Source organism: Cyanistes caeruleus, chromosome 3 (genome assembly GCF_971803275.1).
Source record: "Cyanistes caeruleus chromosome 3, bCyaCae1.hap1.1, whole genome shotgun sequence".
Lineage (NCBI taxonomy): Eukaryota > Metazoa > Chordata > Aves > Passeriformes > Paridae > Cyanistes > Cyanistes caeruleus.
In genome coordinates, this window is record NC_141703.1 from 94,612,698 (window position 1) to 94,631,806 (window position 19,109).

The 19,109-nt window shown below is 39.5% G+C and overlaps 2 protein-coding genes across 4 annotated transcripts in view; both read left to right on the forward strand.

Annotated features, from left to right (window-relative positions):
- The window catches only part of LOC111939750 (uncharacterized), a 187,373-nt gene extending 174,160 nt beyond the window's left edge, over positions 1 to 13,213 (forward strand). Inside the window, exons 5-7 of the transcript XR_015285034.1 lie at positions 10,366 to 10,529; positions 10,677 to 11,474; positions 11,885 to 13,213. The gene's annotated coding sequence lies outside the window, so the exon portion shown is untranslated. The remainder of the gene's footprint in view (positions 1 to 10,365; positions 10,530 to 10,676; positions 11,475 to 11,884) is intronic.
- The window catches only part of DCBLD2 (discoidin, CUB and LCCL domain containing 2), a 60,398-nt gene that overhangs the window by 2,133 nt on the left and 39,156 nt on the right, over positions 1 to 19,109 (forward strand). Inside the window, exon 1 of one of the 3 annotated variants that reach the window (XM_086883001.1) lies at positions 17,336 to 17,550. The exons of 1 other annotated variant lie outside the window; for it this stretch is intronic. In XM_086883001.1, the coding sequence (XP_086739127.1) occupies positions 17,430 to 17,550 (121 nt within the window). In that variant the 5' untranslated portion in view covers positions 17,336 to 17,429. Of the gene's footprint in view, positions 1 to 17,335; positions 17,551 to 18,688; positions 19,013 to 19,109 lie in introns of those variants that run through there. One more of the 3 variants, XM_086883002.1, reaches the window with a different exon arrangement.

Here is a 19,109-nt window from a genome sequence, read left to right on the forward strand (position 1 = left end):
TGCATTTCAATTCCCCATCTACAAGGAGGGGATCATGTTGTTTTATTGTTTTACAGAAGTGGTCAGTTCATGGAGTTTAAGTGAGTGCCTGCATGGCCCAGTGCAATGAAAATGTGACTTTAAGCTGTGTACAATGGTTGATTACTTAATGTTTTGATTATTCAGTCCCAGCTCCATCACCATTTTCTGTGGCTTCAATTTTTTTTTCCAATATAACCATTCATAATATGAGAAAAATACTGCTTTCTTAATTCCAATGGCAGTTGTATGAATAAGTTGTTTACAGTGCTTCCAAAAATGTGCTGTAAAGATGGAAATTATTTCAGTCACGTGAACTCCACCCACCAAGCTATCTTTTGCAAAGAGAATCCTTCCACTGTTTTTTTCTGCTCCTGCTTATAGAGCTTCTTCCCTGTTGTTTCCTATACACGAAAAAGTCCATTCAGGCTTCACACATTACTATCTCCCAATTTTCAGATGTACCAATCCAGCTGCAACATCGTGAAAGATGAGAAATGAGTAAATGATGGTTGCAGTCTGATCTTGGCCAGAACTCAGTTAAGATTTTATCTTAAAGCTGCCTTTGGTGTCCAGGGAAAGGCACTGACCTGTGGGCTGTCTTCCAGCTCGTGCCTAATTGGAATGCTGGCCCTTGGCCAACAGCCCAGCAGAAAGTCAAGTCGTGAAACAGGAGAAATCTTTGAGTCAGCTCCTGAAATAGGTGGAGCAGTCACAGGCAATGAAGTCTTTTTACCATCCACACTGGGATACATCTTTCCTTCCCAAGGTTTTATTGTTCCCGTGGCTTCCTGATAGTTTTCCAGCAAGATTGCAATCTCAGCCTACAAAGCACCAGAAGACTGATTCTAGCTGAAAATGATCTGTGGTAAATGGACAAGCTTCTAAGGACTCTGCTTTTCTGTAAGGGAGCTGATTGTTTGGAACAAAAGCTGCAGACATCTCCTTTGGGTTGATCATTTCTGTTGTGAGTTGGTTCAGGAAAACCTGCTAAATTGCTATAGAGGACCACTTAACTTTCCCAAATGTAAATGTACCAGTTAGCTGGTCCTGTTCTTATATCCTAAGAATTTTTCCTTTTAATCTTTCACCAAAAATCACAGAAATATATTCTCAAACTTACAGATTCAAATGTTTTACAACCTGTTTATAATGCAGTATTTCTGTAAACTGTGTGCTAGTCCTTTACTGCCTCCTAACTGAAGGAGTGTATTTTTCTGTGATGAGGGAATTTTTTCACAGTAGTGCAGGAATGCTCAGCAAATCATGTCAATATCCTTCTTGAGCCAAAAAACAAAAGGAAAGCAAGCAAGCAGGCTTTTGAGGAAGGATTCAGCTTTTCATTCCAGGATTCTTACTCAGGGCAATACACATTCCACAATTCCAGCCTGTTCCTGATAAACACAGAGCATACTCTGCTTTCTCAGGAACAAACATTTTATAGTAATTTATGTGTCTATTTGGATTGATTGAAATGATAAACTAGGTGGTTTGAAAAATGCCTGGGATATCAAGAAATTGTACACGGATCTGGTCATATTTTCTCTTGAAGCACACCACATGTTGTGAGGTCCCTCAGGATCCCACCCATGGGTATCTCAAAGTTGCTTCTGAGACAAGAAATGCTGAGGAATTTTTTCAGGTTTCCCCTTAGCCCCGGGGAATAATTGCTCATATTTTATTATAATATTATTATTTATAATCAAAATTTATTATAATTAATAATAATTGCTAATATTTTTTCATGGTGAGTTTTGAAAGAGGATGATCAGATAATACAACACAACAACTGCTTATGTAAAGCAGAATATAAAGAAAAGATAAGTGGGTGCACCAGGGATTGGGAATGTGTGAATAAGTGCAGTGCATATTCAGTGGGAGACAAAACTCCCTTCTCACCAGTCTAGTAATGTTTAGTAAACAATCAAATGAGAAGTGTGGGCTGGGTCTAGGCTAAAATTCTCTCTTAGGATCTTAGCATCTCTTAGGAGCTGCTCTTAAGTACCAAACACAGTTTTTGGAAAGTCATGTCTTCCATGAAACTATCCAGAGAAAAGGTTTGTAATATGCAAACCAGTTTGGGTTTTGCTAGTTCTACCAGCTGGTCTAGAAAAAGGTCATTTCCTTTGTAGCCTATTGTAGCTACAGCAACGCTGCTACATTTTAATGGTGTTGGGTTCTCCTGAGACAGAAAGGGTATAAAGGACTAGCTTGTGAAATCTATGGATCTCCAGCAACTTTGGTGTAGTTTCCTTTTATTTACATGAAGTAAATCAGGCCTCGGTCCTTGGTCCTTCTTTGAGACAACTGTTAAGGAGAGTTTCAGGAATTTGTTTCAGAGCAGTGATCCAGATAAATAGATTTGAATTCATAAGAGCAGAGATTACAGTGGTGCAGAAGTATGCAAATGAACACAGTATCTAGAAAGCTACTAAAAAGTAGATGAAATAATAAAGTGTGGTGACAAATATTGTGAGCAGGCAGGACTTTTACATCAAAAATTCAATGCAGAGAGGTTAATTCTCAAACATAGGTCAAATTTCAAGATGCTTCCTGATAATATGGGAGGCAATCTGTGCCTGCATGCAATTCCTCACTTAGATAATGCATAGGAAACAAAATGATTTAAACTCCCAAGGCATCTGACCCTGTGTGCAGTTGTCTAGGAACAAAATTATGTATAAAATACTCAGATATTATCAGAGCCTTGTGTACATCGTGATTCTATAGCAATGGAATTTGCTGAAGAATTGTGGTCTTGACTCTTGCTTGTTATTAGTTACTATATGGAAAGGAATGAGAAGGAATTTGAAAGTTGTCAGGGAAGTCTCTGTGGTGGGCATTTTGCAGATACCTAGTAAATGAACACATACTATAGAACAGGAAAATGCACCAGAAAGTGTAAATCACAACACTAGTTGCAAGAGCTGTGATTAAAAGTAAAAATAAACAAACCAACAAACAAACACACACCCCCCTTAAAAGAAAAAAACAAATAACCAAGAAAATGTGAGGTGATAGCTTATAAAGTATCTAATATTCTAATCTGTGTGAGTTTTAAAATACCTTTTACAGTGCCAACCAAACATCATCAGTGTACTGAATTATGCTTTAATGTTAGCTGTGAGAAGGATGAGCTCTGATCATCTGGAAGGGATGGAAGGCAAATTTGGAAAGGAAAAATTCTCCTTAGAAATGGAACAATTAACCATCTCACTGCTAAGTCATTCTCTAACTCTGATTTCTAGTCATACTCATCCCATAAGCCCAGGCTGCCCCTCTGACCATTACAGAAGTTTGTCATGCAAATGTAATTGCCATTATATATATATATAAAAAATATATAATGAGTGTGAAACTGAAGAGCTCCTTTGGACTGTTTGAGTTAATGTTCAAAATAATTTTTTAGAAACTCTTACTCTTCAAAATAGAAATGAAAGAGCTGTGAGATTTCTAATAGTTCAGAATGCTTTATTCTGAGTTCTTAGGTACACATCTAACATGATGATTTTTAATTAATCAGATCTTATGTTTAATTTAAATTTGACTTATTTTAGAAGATTTATTTTAAATTTCAATTTGCAACTCCTGTTTAGCGGGTCTAAGATTCACTCACACTCCCTTCTGATAATATTTTGTGGTGATAACAGAGGCCCAAACTGTTCTGTTCTCATTTTATTTTCATTTTGACATCTGTTTGTTGGTTTAACTTTACCAAGCTGCTGAGGCAGCTTGGGAACAGACTATAGAAACAGCAGCCACAGCATCACACCAGAACACCTGTGCAGAGCCTGTGGAACCCAAAGAGGGGAAGATGAAACTAATAGAGTGGAAGTAATTACTGTTAATCAAGCAGTGTTAATTACCAGCACTCCAGTTCAGTGAGCTTGGCACTGCAGTTTACAAGGGCATGTCTTACAATTACTTTCCCCATCTCTGCTGGAGCTTTTCTAAGAGCCAGTTTATAATGTGTGGAAAGTGAATCTGGGGATATGCCTTATTCTTCTAACTGTGATTTTAGGAATCCCAAATTTGCCTGATGGCATTTCAGACTAGCACAGCTCCACTGGAGGAGCTGTTGTTGTCTGGCCATGGTTGGGTCAGTGTGTGTTTGGGGGACACTTGGCAGCTGTCAAAGTGAATAGAGTCAGGCCAAGAAAGCTAAAGCAGGGGCATTTTGTCTTGGGAAGGCAAAAGCCAAGGATGCATCTGATATCATCAGCAGACCATGATCAGGCATAGGCAGAGGATGTTGCAGAATTTCCAAACTCTTTCAAAATTGTGCCTAATCACAACCTAGACAAGAACTATTTGAGCCTCACCAGAAAAAGCTGAACTTAGATGAGCACTGTAACAAGGAGTAGGACTTCTACAGAACAATGCAGAGAGGTATTAAGGACTCAAAGGACAAGTAATGAATTCACTTGAGCCTGAGGGGAAGCTAAACACTGCTTACAGCTTTTTGAGGCCATGGGGAGAATGTTTCAAACTGTCTGTATTTAAGTAGATTCCTCAGTCCTAAACATCAGTGGCAATTTTTGAAGTCTTCTTTCCTCTTTGCTTTTTTGCTTTCCGTTGGAAGAAAGTCAAGGGTGAAAAGGTCATGAGGTTCTGTATAAAAACCTTGAGGTCCACAAAGTGCAGTCTGCTGTTGTGGCAAGCAGTCATTTAATAAAAATCTACTCAAACTGCTGGCAATCCTTTAAAAACATAGTCTTCTTACACCTCTTATGTCAGAGGTCTGGTTTGATAACTGGTTTGGTAACTACCTGCTTTTCTCTTTAGAAATCTTGCTTTACCTCTCCTTTTGCCAGTATCATCTTGTGCAATGAAGAACAAATTCCTCTTATCTATGACCTTAACTATTTGCTCATTTGAACAACATCACTCATTTAGTTACCCTAAATCCAGACAGGCTCTTCATATGTAGAATGTAGAATCCAGTCCCCTGAGCAGCCTAGCATCCCATATCTAAAGGTTCTGTGTGTACCCAATCTAGACCGAGTTAATTCTCTTAATAATAGTGACCCATTCCAGGAGATGTTTTATTATTTTAAATCAAATTAATTTTATATTTCCATATCTCTGTTAAAATATCTCATCTCTCAGTTGAGAAATGCATCTGCCTTTTTTATATCTTCATGTCAGTCATATCTAGTTAGGCCATCAACCTAACATGCAGTCATTGTCCCTGCCTCCAAATGATAAATTGTCAACTTTAGTGAGAAATTCTTACTAGTCAGTCTTTTTGTATTTCATCATGTTTCTATTACTCCTGACTTATAAATCAGTCTTTCCTGTATGATAATCTTTTCCCCCTCCTTATACAATGTTTTATCACTATACTGAAAATGCCTCCCACTGTGTCATCAGCAGATTTCATTTATTTGCTCTTATTTTTTGTGGCAAGGCCATCCATCAGACTATTTTATAATACTGAGTTTCATAAACAGTCCTGGAGGATGACTCTCTGTAATCTTCCATGAACTCTCAGTGATAAATCCTTGTTCCCTCTTTCCCTTACTCTCCTTGCCAAATCCTCTTGCTATTATCACACCCATTTGTATTCACATAGTCAGGTGATTCCTATACTATTTCATATCTTTTCCACTTTAATTTATGAACTGTATGAGAATACTTTACAGAAGCCATGAAAAATTCACTGTATTTTCTTTCTCTAAAAAAAGCTAATTGCTGTCAAAACAATGCTGGCAGAATCTGTTATTTTTCATAAACCCAAACTCTATTTTGTCCTATTTTTTACTACCTTTATGTCTTGTAGAGTATTTTCCTTTGCAACACATTCTAAAGCCTTGTATACTATACTAAATCTATAATTGCATCATCATGGAAGAAATAGTCCCCATTTTCTTGTGGTGTCTTTGGCAGGTATTCATTAATATCTGACTTGCTAAGATTATGCAGTGATCCATTTTTAAAACAAAGTCTCTTTCCACACTCCCTTTTTTCTCTCTTTTGTTAATCCATACTTCATTGCTATTTAATTCATAATTCATAATTCATCGCTATTTTTCCTCATCTCTAAGGCAGATTTTTTCCTAAGTTTTTTTTTTATTTCCAAATATAATTTGCATTTATTTTATTTCAGGTAGCTGCTCATCCAGTTACAGCAAGATCCCTCCTCTAAGAGTTATAGGGGGTTTTTGCATCTCCTATTTACCAATCTTTCTCAACATTCAGGACTCCAAACTGTTCTATCCACCCTGCTTCTCCAAATGGTTCTTTCTTTTATAAAATTTATTCTTTTTTTTCTAACATCTATTTTTGGTTATTACAATAATTTAATCTATATTGATCTGATGTAACTCATAATCATCAGACCCAAAATTATTTTATGCTACTATTGTTCTTTAGCCAGTTATAGCAAAGACAGTCTTTACTCAGTAGCACTTTTTCAGTAAATTCTCAAGCTTTTTAATTCCTAAGCTAAATGAAAAACAACACAACAGAAAAGCAATGTATTTCTTCTATTAGAGCAGCACATCTTTCAGCTCATGTGATAGCCACTCTCTTTACCCAGTCTCTGATTTATAGTGATTAAGGGACTGATGCATTCAATATGTAGTCTCTTCTCCACAATGAAAAAACCCATTTGTCTCAGGATTTTTTAAGACATGTTTTACCACTGATACCATTTTATACTTTAAAGCTAGAGCCCTGCCCCTTGAATAATCCTGATAATTTCCAATGGAGTCACTTTTGGGCATGGTATTCTGAGAAGACAATCGGGTCCTAAACAAAAGGCAGTGAAGGGTACTGAGGTAGGTGAATTTTTAATGTATTCCAAAGGAGTGTGCTAGTAATTACGGGAAGAAATTCAGGTTAAAAAAAAAAAAAAAAGGTATCAGGAAAAAATACTGAGACCAAAATGCACTACAGTCTGGAGACATCTTCCAAAGAAAATCTTGGAAGCAGAAAAGTCTTGGACTTTTAAAAGCAGATATGACAAAGCAATAGAATAGGACCTACATTTTTAAGCTGTCTAGAGGAGACTTTTTCCATCTGTAGCTTCTCTGTGTAGCTTGCACGAGTCTGTGTTTCCTACCTTCTCTTTCCCTGACAGATGTTCTACTCCTCATTAAATAAGTAAGTATCAGCTCTCTTTACTGACTTTTCCTCAGTTTTCACTCATAATTTAACCCCAGATTTAAATTGCTGCCACACTGCTTTGATCTGTTCCACTGAAATTAATTCCAGGTAGTTTTTGTCTTTGTGGTACAGTTCCTCTCCATGGCCCAGGAGGGAAAGGATCTAAAAAATGCTACCTGCATTTTAACAGTTCCGTGAATAAAAAACAACATATGTTTAATCACAGCTTGCAACCTGTGGATAGGACTCAAAACAAGGTGGTTCTTATTCATTGTCTTTAATATCACACACTGAAGTTTGAGGCACCAATGGCAGGCAATCAATTTTTGTAAAACTACTTCCCGTATCTCTCATTTCTTTACAATCTTTCTTTGTACATTGTCAGATTTACATGCGTTCCTCCTTCAAACATAGGGCTGGAGTCATTCTTCATCTCTCAGGGTTAACTAATTCATCATTAGATGAACCCATGCAGATCCACATGAAATGTTTGCTTTTGAAGCCAAGCTTTCTTACATCAGCTTTTGAAATTTTATTCACTTGGACAAGCTGATTAATGGTGTCAGCATTGTTCATTTGCTTTGCTATGCATACTGAGCAGATGTTATACTGGCTTGTTGCCCCACACTGAGCATGAAGGGGTAAATCCTTTGAGACCTTGCTTTTGTTAGTAGGTCACTTACCAAAAGGTCAATAAATCTGTTTTATACATAAACATGATATTGATTAATCTGAGATATTTTGATTCAGTTCTTCTGGGAGGGGCTTTATATTAGAAGAACAAGGCCAAAACCTGACATGTCAGACTAGGCAAAACATTGGCTCACTGCAAGGGTAATCTTTTTCTGTGAGGGTTTCCACGTTGAGCCAGTTGTGGGGTGCTGTCCTTACAGTTTGCATTTTTCCCTCAGGAGGCATGCGGGCAAGAGCTGTAGGGAGAAGTAATGCCTTTTCATCAAGGCAATGAGATGTAAAAAGATAATGTTTTAGGCATGCAAATCCCTCTTTAGGTGTGAAATGGAAACCACAAACTTCAACCTCACTACAGAGTGAGAAGGAAAATGATCTTAAAAAAAACTATGTAAGTAGATCTAGGAAAAATATGAAATGTTAGCAAAAGAAGGAATAATAAGCCATTCACAAGTATTTTCTTTCAACATGGACTAAACTTCAGAAATTAATACACTGAGTAGGACTACTGCTGGCAGAAGAGAATCAAGAGCATTTATACAAATGTCAGAAACATTTTGCCATTAATTTAAATTCAGGTATGAAGTTTCCCAAAGCTCAGGAAGTATTCAGAACCAGAGCTTTTACACTACAAAATGGAGGCTGTAGGCCTACCTTATTTGTTGTCCTGGGAAAAAGATTTTGAGTATGCTACTCTCACAGATGGAAATAAAATTATTATCTCCCTGCCTTCTGAAAATGCAATGGAGTTATTTATTTTATTTAATTTACTGATGTATTCATTTTATAATTATATATACAATTATCAATATATCCATTTGTTAACTCACACATGCGGTGTTGTTTTTTGTTTGTTTTTCCCCAGAATTCTTTCTCCATCCTAGCAAAAAAGAAGAAAGATATTTTAAAAAATGTATGCATTAATCCCATACAAGTAAAACTTCATCTATTTCAGGAGATGCAACATATAAATATTCACAATGCTCTCAGATCTTACAGCCCTAAGGCTCAGGGCTTCTCTCCCAAGTGAATCTCTAACGCCCAGTATTAAATCTTCAAAACAGATTTTATAAAATAATTTTTAGTATTTGTAATATTTAAATATCAGAAGTGTTATCATTTTTATGGCATACAATGTTTGAATGTAAGCTACATCAGTTAGAATGACACAATTATACTGACATGAGTCTGCTGGGCAGGAAAACCTCTTTACAACTGTTCTTGTCTCAAGTTCCTGGGAGCTTGGTTATTTCGCCTATGCTGAAGAGAATGGATTCAGCCCTGGAGGTCCACAGTCACTGTCTGCTTTTGAAGGGGATGACTAATATTTAGTTCATTATTTCATTCACATCTCTAGAAAGACAAATGTAAAACAACATATAACTAGACTATAGCCTGTATTATCCTGTTAATTCCATGTAGGTTGTTTGCATTTCTTTCCCTAAGCAGTTACCTGTTTTACTTGCATGTCATTAAAATAAGTCTTTGTCTAAACAACCAATGCACTACAACCTGTTTGCTTAAACTATTGAGAGTTTATATGCACTAAAAGCCTAAAAGTAAACAAAGCTTTCAGTTACTGGACACTTTTAATATCAGTTTCTGTTGTGATATGAAGTGGTTTCTAACAGAATTCATCACCTTCCAGCTGACTGCACCCTTCCCCTTGAGTAAGAATTTGCAGGCAAAATAGCTACTGAAAGGCCAAGGGATAAAGAAAAGCAGCCCTAGTTCCTTCTGCCACTTCAAGTTGCTGATTTCCTTGCTCTTTCTATGCTTCCATTTGCATAACAGAATTGATCATCTGGCTTTTATTACAGCGGATTGAACGTAAATCATCACTAAAACATAAAATACATCCTAGAGAACACTCTGCTCACTGACATAAAATGAAGGTGCTATTGCTGCCCAAGGATACCAGAGGTGATAAAAGAAGCACATCAGTGTTGCTGATTGATTCTCATTGTTACAACTTGCATGAGAAGCTGCAGGATGTTTTCATGGTCATGCTGAAAGAAATGCTTCTTTTAGTTTACCTCCTGTCTCTCATTGCTGTGAAGTTGTTTTAAGAGACTGAGCCTCATATCCCAGTATACAACTTACCATCAAGGCCATCCCCTTTTGATACCCTCTTGGACTGAACTGTGCTCCAAACAGGGAGATTTCATCTTACATTGAGATATAATCGTGTACTTAATGGTCACCAACCAAATGAAAAGACCCTCTGGATCTGCAATATTTTACTGAGTCATTCTGCTTCAAATATATTTATATATTATACTTATGTATTTATTTTATATATATTATATATAATATATAGGTATATAAAAGTATAGATATAATTTTATAAAAAATATATATTGTATAAATAATGTGTATATTTGATGTATTTATTCATATTTATGTGTGGAAAGATACTCCTTTCCTTCTCAACATACAAGCAGCTGCAAGTTTTAATTCCTAACATTTAGAAATCTACTGAAAAGTATAGGTTCCATACCTACTCAACCTTTTTGACAAGGATTCCCTATCTTTTATTTTTGCTAGGAGCAAGCTAGGCTGCCATGCTTCCTCTATCTGTGCATTGACAGAATTATTGCACGTACACACTCGGTCCAGGACTTCCCAGGAAAACATTGCACACCTGTGTTGCTGGGCCTTGTCTCAGGAAGCCTATGAGCTACTGCTCCAACCTTCTGATATTCAATGTGGTAATTCCTTCTCTTTACATTTTTCCATAAGATACTATTTAGTGAACCTTTTTCCTTCCCATCTGCTGCAACTGGCTGTCCAGTTCTTCGGGAGTCTCTCCAAATCCATTTTCACTAACGTTTGTATTACTCCTGTCTTGTTCACAGGAGAAATGGACACTATGAGGTTGCAATCTCATCCAGCAACTCACTTCTTTCTCATGAAGTCTTGCCCAAAGGACACTTCAGGGCCTGTGTTAGCACAGAAGTTCTGGTGTTGCACCTCAAGGGGAGTAGGGTCATTTTCCCCTTATGTCTGAAAATACAAAGGGACTGGGGAACTGAGTATTGCCAACAAAACAGCCTACTAGGCCTGAAAAGACAATACAATTTAAAGAAGATGCAAGGCCAGGGAGTCTTTCTTATATCTTTTGTTTTTATCAAACTTACTGGTTGAACTGGGAAACTTTTAAGGTTATTTTAACAGTCAAAAGGGTCAGAAACCTACCCTTTTGTAATATCTTTTATCTCTCTCTCTCTCTCTTACTTTTTAATTTGGATTTTGATTCTCAAAATTCTTACACAGTCATTGCTTGCCAGCATTCAAGTGCTGGCAATAACAGAAAAAAAAAGTAAAAAAGTTTGTGGGTTTTTTAGTAACTAGAATTGCTGTTCTTCAGAGAGAAGAATTAGCCCTGTGCACAAAGCCTGGATTTCACGTAAAACAGCCCCATTTCTTCTTTACTTTTGATCAAAAATATTAATGTTATGTATGGCTTTATCAGCAAAGTGTAATATTTCCTTAAAAGTTTTTAATATTTTCAGGCTTTCTTCCATTTAAAATTACAATTCTCTGCTATTTCAGTTAAATGCTACACCAATTTGTTTGAAGTTGAGTAATTTTTTCCTGCAGTTCTAGCTCTGAATTTCATAAGCACCACTTAGGGCTGGTCAATCAGCAGGACAGTACTTAAATCTGTACAAAAAATATCAAGCTTTTCATCATTAATCTGGTGTTTCTAGAATATACTTTCACATTTTGATCCTCGTCACTACAGTTTGTTTTATTCATCACTGTACTGATATGGTTGCAGCTCAGCTCAGCTCACTTTGTGTTGGTGGGACTGCAATGAAAGATCAGATGAAATCAAGCTGCTCTCCAGTTTCTTTATCTGGAAGAGAAAGAGCTGATATCAACAATTTCACACCCCGAGTCACAATTTTAAGAACAGGAAAAGCACAAACTCTTGAAACAAATTAATTTATTTACTAAAGAAATTACCAATCTCAACTGCATCTATTTCTGAAACAGAAAATCTGCTTGAAGCTCATTGTTTTGGATCTCAGCTTATAGACATTGTCTTCACAGGTCCCAGGTTGTTACATTATAGTCTCACCTCAAGATTCTGTTGACATTTGAGACTCCCCTGTAGACAGGACTAGGTACAAATATATTACAACTAAACATTACATTGGTTTCTGACAGTGATGTATGGACATACCATTTTCATTAGACTGGATACAAATCCTGAAACGTGCCATGCTTAATTCCTTCCTTTCACCTTCACAAGGAAAAAAGAAAAGGTGATCTTAATTATCTTCCTAATCATAAATGTGATCTGTTCTCCTCGAGCATGTAAATGTATCAGTAAAAAGCTGCAGCATTTGAGGAGCCCAACATCTAAAATTTTTCTAGTTAACACTGGTCAATGAAGTTGGAAGCAGAAATCAGTATAAACCAAATAATGATTCAACCTTGTATGTGACTAAATCAATTCAGAGGCAATAACAAATAAGAATGCAGGCAGAGAACTAGAAAAATGTAGGCAAGATAAAGAATTTGGAGCAGGTGCAAGTCATGACAGATTCTTTCAACCTGGGCTTTGCATGCAAGAAGAAAAGCTAAAGCACAAAATTAAATCCTGATGAAAATGTAGTACATTGAAGAGAATGTGAAGAACAGTATCTTAACTATAAAATAGAAAGGAAATGTATGGGAATAATTAAAGTAGAAAATTCATAGTTCCTGATAAAGCAAAATAGATACAGACTTAAATACGCTCTTAATTCCCACAGAAGCTAGTCAGTAAAATTTTACCTGTGCTTAAGTGCTTAATTAATCCTATAGTAATCATAGACTCCTCCTTCAGCTTACACTGAGCCATAAGATTCACTGTATCCTGAGAATTTAAATTGCTCAATACTTTGAAATACTGTTTTTATTTAAATGTATAAAACCTACAGTTATAAGATACAGTTTGTCTTTAATGTTTTTCCAACTGTTTTTGCTTGAAGGATCTTAGTGTCTGGGCACTGATCCAATAGAAGACAGTAAGAGATCCTCCCTAATATTTTCCTTCTCTATTTACAGTGTTTAAATAAGAAAAAAAAAATAGCTTTTTTTTTTTCTGTTTTTTTTTCTTGTTTTTTTTTTTTTTTTTTTTTTTTTTTGCTTTCTTTATCACCAGCATCTCTGAATTGTTTCATATATACAGTGCAGTAAAAATGTAAAAAAAAATTTATTCTTGGAATTCATGGTACTTTTTTCCCCAGATAATGACTTTCAGCACAATACAAATAATACATGCTTCTTACTAAAATAATCCAGAATTAAATGTTAACTGTTTATTCTCTTTTAAAAACACAAACCACTCAGCAGCCAAATAACTCTACAGTGTCAAATAAATGTGCTTTATGTACAGTCATGAGGCTCCTATCTGAAGTGAATTAATAATGAACCTCAGGTAAATATATAATGGTAGCTTTATAAATGTGTTTCTGAGGATGAGATTATGTACATTGATGTGATTAATATATAATCAATACCTATTTTCCTCTCTAAAGGGATGAATTTAAACCCATTCTGCAACTAAGACTTTGTTGCTATTCTCAGAAAATAATCAGCAATAATAGGCAATAAAAATTGGAGCAAAGAAAAAAATGAGAACAAAGAGAGGAGTAGAACAATTTTTACTGAATGCTATAACACAACCTAGAAATCCCAAATGAGGTGAAAAAAAGTAGCCAAGAGCAACAAAAGCTAGGTTCTAGAACATCACCTGGAACTATAGGACTTTAACCCATAGCACACCAGTTGGTGCCTTAGAATCATTCAGTCAGAACAGGTCAGAAGGGACCTTCAGGGGCTAACAAGTTCAGCTCCTTCCTCAAACAGGTCTCATCAGATCACTACGATCAGGGCTAAGGGAGTCCTGAACATCTCTAAATATGAAGGTTCTACAACATCTTTAAGCAACTGAGTCCAGTGTTTGACCATCCTCATGGTATATTTTTTCCCTTTTATTTAGAATATGGAATTTACTGTGTTGCAGTTTGTGGCTGTTGGTTCTTGTGCCGTCATGGTGCACCTATGAGGAGAGGCTGGTTCCATTTTCCAGTCCTGCCCTGCAGTCAGGTAGTTGTAAGCAGCAACAAGGTCTCCTTTTCTCAGAGCTGAAAATACCCAGCTCTATAGCCTCTTTATGTGCATCACGTTCTCCAGCCGCTGACTGTTTTGGAGGCCTTTTGACTGACTCTGTTCCAATATTGTGTCAATATTGTTCTTGTACTGGAGGGAGCCCCAAAGCAGTGACAGTACTGAGATGAGGTGTTAGGAAAGATCATTCCCATGGCCCTCTCATTAATACAGCTCAAGACACTGTTGGTCATCTTGGCTGCAAGGGTACAGTGCTGCCACACATTCAAACTGTCCTCTAGGACACCGAGGTCCTTTTCTGCTTCCAAACAGCTCCCAGCCTGTGCTGTTGCAAGGAGCTGTTCCTCCCCGGATGCAAGACCTTGGAATTGCTCTTGTGGAGCTCTCTGAATAGCAGCCCTGCCCTTCAGCTGAATTCAGCTTTCGAAATGCAACAAAAGAATGTAAAATCTAGAGAGCTGTGGTGGGAAAGAAGCCCAGTGCTCAGAAGCTTCTCGAGGGAAATGAGAGAACCAGATGGAGATGATAGTTTCAGTTACCTCTAGAAGTTACTCTCAATGGGAAGGAAAGATTACAGAAATGCTTAGTTGGCTAAATGTTCTTCTAACAACACTAAGGAGTTGCTTTGGTCTCCTGTCTTACCATATTTAAAAAACAGTATTTGTGCTGATTTTGTAAGAGGTGCTGGAAACTTGCCTTATGAGATTGGTATCATATGTTATATTTGTGTTTGCTTCCCACAGCATTTTAATTTTGTATTTGTTTTGATTTGATGACAGTGACAGTTCTAAGTCACAAACTAAAATCGAGTCTTTCTTACACAATTTTTTGCCACAGAGGAGCTGCCTGGGAACTCTCACAGATCAAAACATGCAGTATTCTGCAGCTGGTGTACCTAAACTCATTTTGTGCTGGAACCTTCTCAGAAGGAAGGTTCTGAAAGCCATAGTGACCATCTGGATTTATCTAATTATTCAGATTGTTCTATTGCATGAAAACCATGTATTAAGACAAGCCTTTCAAACAGTTGCATTGGTATTTCTTTGGCTCTGCAGATTCTATAAATCTTTGAGTCTTTTAAGGTGTATAACCTTCACTAGTTTGTCATTGATCCTGTCTGGATGGTGGTGTTCCCTTTTCAAAATACGTAAGCTAGGGTCCCCAAAACCCATTTGTGGTCAGGGAATGTAGCTTTGGGATAAACTTCCAAGATAGATTAGGCAAATTTGGCCTCTGGCTGCTCTTAAGAATTCTGCAAGTTTTCACACCCCATTTAGAATCAACCCTTTCACAGATTCAGATACTCCGTTTTTACATGCACAAATAAACCCTTTAGAATAGTCAAATCGAGTTCACCAAATACCTTGACAACAGAACATAACACAGGAGGAAACCTCTGTCAGGTTCACCAGAGACTGTTACTGAATTACGTGTAGGATGCTCAGATGCTTAATGCATGGCACCACTGAGGCATAAATTATTCTATTCAAGGAGTGATTTTTCCAGTACACAGAGAATACCACCAATGATTGGTGATCTTAGGAATGTGGTCTCTGTAGTACAGAAAGGATGTTATTGTAGTGATATAACTGCCTCACGTGACCTACGGCATGAACTTCTGTGTCTGGTGAATGGAAGACAAAGCAATGTATAGAAATTATTTTTGATTCACCTTCCATTATGTGTTGCAGGACGTCTTGGTGGCTGTTACATCTTACAAGATGACTTTAAAAAGATTCATCTGTGATACGCTTTTGCATTCATTGGGGTCTCTTCTTATGTCATTAAAAGGTTTCAAAAGAGGGAAAAATAGGAAATGTTCTAAAATCTTCATGTTTATCCTTCCCTAATTATATGAGAAGTCACCTCCTAGGAGCTGTGGCACAAGTATGGGCCAAACAGAAATGTGCAACAAAATTTTACTGTCTTTAGTCTGAGCAACCAAATCTATTCTGGTATCTTCTGTGGTTTGGCACAAGTGAAATGGATGATATGCTCAAGGAAGGAGAGGTAATGCCCTCCATGTTTCTTTGTCAACAGGCTATAATAGCCCTTATACAAAGCCCTTAATAACCTGTGAGCATAGACTTGGACATAGTTCAGTTTTCAGCATCTTAATAAGGAATACTAATGTTAAAACAATTACTAAACATAATCTAAATAATTCTTCAAGCAACTCTTTGGACTGGGTAAGACTGGCTCCTGAGATAGTTTTCCTGCTATTTTGGTGGGGTCAGCACTGGACACTCCTGGGCAGGAAACAGTATCTGTTTCACAGAGCTGTTTGGGAAGAGAACAATTTCTTCCTAAAGACACATTCAGCAGTGCAGCCGCTGGATCTGGATGCCACCAGGGATTGACGTGTGACACACGTCTTGCACAGCAGAAAGGGTGAACCATGAGGTCTGTACTGGCTGTGAGGCTGATCTCTGGAAGCTGGGGAGTCCCAGCTCCCTTCTGCTTTGTGGTGAGAGACAGCGTGGTCTGTGGAGTGCTGAGTGTTTCAGTCATGGAGCTGAGGGAAATGTGAAATGATGTCTGTGTAGGTGTGGCTCCCACCCTTCCTCTTGACCCTAAAACCTTGCTGGGAGGAATCTGGGTTGTGACTGCAGCTGTGGGAGCATGGACACGACGCTTTATCAGCACCTGAAAATCACATTCTTTTCATCTACCACTGACAAACACGGAGAAAGTGTTCCTTTCCATAACGATGGTATTAGAAAGGTGATTCTTTGATCCTAACAGTGGTTAAAATCACATGATTATAAGACTTGAGAGTTTTGGTTTTTTTAAAGATATTTAAGTATTTATTTCCAACAGCTGTCTTCAGCCTTTAGTGAAAACTCCAGTCACACACGGTGCATGCACAAAAGCGGGGGGACAAGGGCTAAAGCTTGGGACCTCATAGCCAAGCCCTCCCACAGCCAGTGCTGAATTCACATTTGCGTGTGGAGCGCTACGACACCGGATTGTCCTTTCCATTAACAACAGCAATACTCGTGTTTCCAAGGACTTTTGTTTGCATTTTTCCCAGAAATTTTGCCTTAATCTCCACTTTGGGAGGGGGAAATAAAAAGCTCAAGAGAGTGCAATATTTGTAGCCAGCTCGCAGAGGAGGGCGGAGGTGGAACAGAGCGGGAATTCAGGGGCCGGCTCTCGGGGACTCGGTCTGGGGCCGTGAGCCCCGCGCAGGCCGCCCGGGAGGGCGCGGCTCGGGGCGGGAGCGGAGGGGCCCCAAGCTCGGCGGGGCCGCGCCGGAGCCGCCGCCGCTGCCGCCCGGGGTTCGGCGGCGCCTGGGGCCGGCCGTGCGGGGCGGAGGGGGCGGCAGGAAGCGGGGCGGCCCCGCCGCGCCCCCGGAAGCGGTTGGGCGGCCGCGGGGGACGGGCGGGCTGGCGGGCGCGCAGGGCTCAGACGCGGCCCGGCGCGGCCGCCCCGCAGCCCGCGATGCCCTGCGAACGCCGGGCGCGCCGGCCACGCCGCGGGGCATGGTGAGCCCGGGGCGGCCGATCCCCGCGGGGACCCGGCGGGCGGCCTCGCTGCTCCGCGCCAGCCTCCTGCTGCTGCTGCTGCTGCTGCTGCTGCTGCGGGGCACCGAGGCGCAGAAAGGTGGGTGCGAGAGCGGCGGCGGACGAGCCCCGCAAGCCCGGCGGCCGGGGGAGGGAAACCAGCCCTCCGGGGCTCTGCTGCTGGGAGGGGGCGCCCCTCGGCATGTGGCCCTGCACGCCGAACCTGTTCCCTCCGTGGCCAGCAAAGGGCGAGAGAAGAGCCCCGTTTTGGAAAAAACAAAACCACTAAACAAGAGACGTTTTTTCCTGCCCGTTGCCGCAGTCCCACGGGGAGCTGGCGGCGGGGAGGCTTCACCCGGGCGGGGCTGGGCAGGGAGCCGGGGCTGGGCAGGCGGCTCGGGGCACAGGGCAGGGCTCTGTGGGTTTGGCTCCGCGGGTGACCCCCGCCTGCAGGCTCTGAGGTGTGAGCCAGGAGGGAGATACAGGGGAGCTTCTGCTTGCTGTCAGAATAAACTTACACTCGCCCAAGAGTGCGCAGAAGTGTATATAGGGGTGAGAGTCCCTGAGTGTGACAGAGCAGTAGGCGTTGTTGTTTTTTGGGTTTTTTCCTGTTAAGAGAAATCGACGAGATTTCTCTTCTTCGGGTGGAGTTAATGAGCAGGCTTTAGCACTGTGAAAATTACGAGGAACGGTTTGGTCACTTCATGGCAGAAGATCAGAGGATGCCACTGTGACTGTCACTTTGATCATGTGCTCGGGACAAAGTGGTGGGGGTGAGTGTTTTGACAGCATCTTAAAACTCGCTTTCTGGGTTTGGGAAGATTAATTTTGTGGTTTTCAATTCCACTTGCTTTTTGCACTGGTCTTGAATCTTTTCAGAAACTGATCTCTTCAGAAACTGTTTCAAGTTGCTACATAACTTTTTCTTTTAATCTCAGAGATGGAAATATGGTTGAATTTCAGAAATGCTGCATTTAAATGCACCAAGGGAATACGAACTATATGCACTCGACTGTTTTTGCATCTAAATTAAACATTTAACTAATTAATTAAAATTAATTAACTGAATGGGAGAAATTCAGTGATGTATCTATAGAGCAAGGTAGTTGTGTGGAATTGCCTTTTCCACTTTTTTTCCAGCTAATTGCATTTACGTATGTTCCTATATACGTACAAAACTAATGCTAATAAGCATTTGACACAGCTGGGTTTGTTTTCTTGCCATTTATAACGGAGCTGGAGAAGACCCATTTGCTTTTGAGAGGAAATTGGGCTGTTTTAGCATTTAGTCTTTTGAAGGTTGCTGGATGAGACAGGCAGGGTGTTAGTTCATGCTGTAGGAGCATCATGCTTGTGCTGACCTGACACTTGTCTGACCTTTGGGTGGGCAGACTGACTTTGTTATTGTAGGAGAAAACAGAAATAACTGTGGGGGTAGGGAAGAGTCATCATTTACCTGCAGCTGATTGAGTGGAATTGGCTCACAGAGTAGTCAGGGCTGCTTTAGAGGGGGTGGGAGCATGTAGCAAGAAGTGGCGCTTGCAAGGACAGCAGGCTTTTAGGTATGTGTGAAACTTTAGCTTTCTGTACTTTGGGAAACTGCTGAAGAGCTTCTACCCAGAAGTGTTTCTCTAGTTAATGCTTAAAATTTGCTCAGAG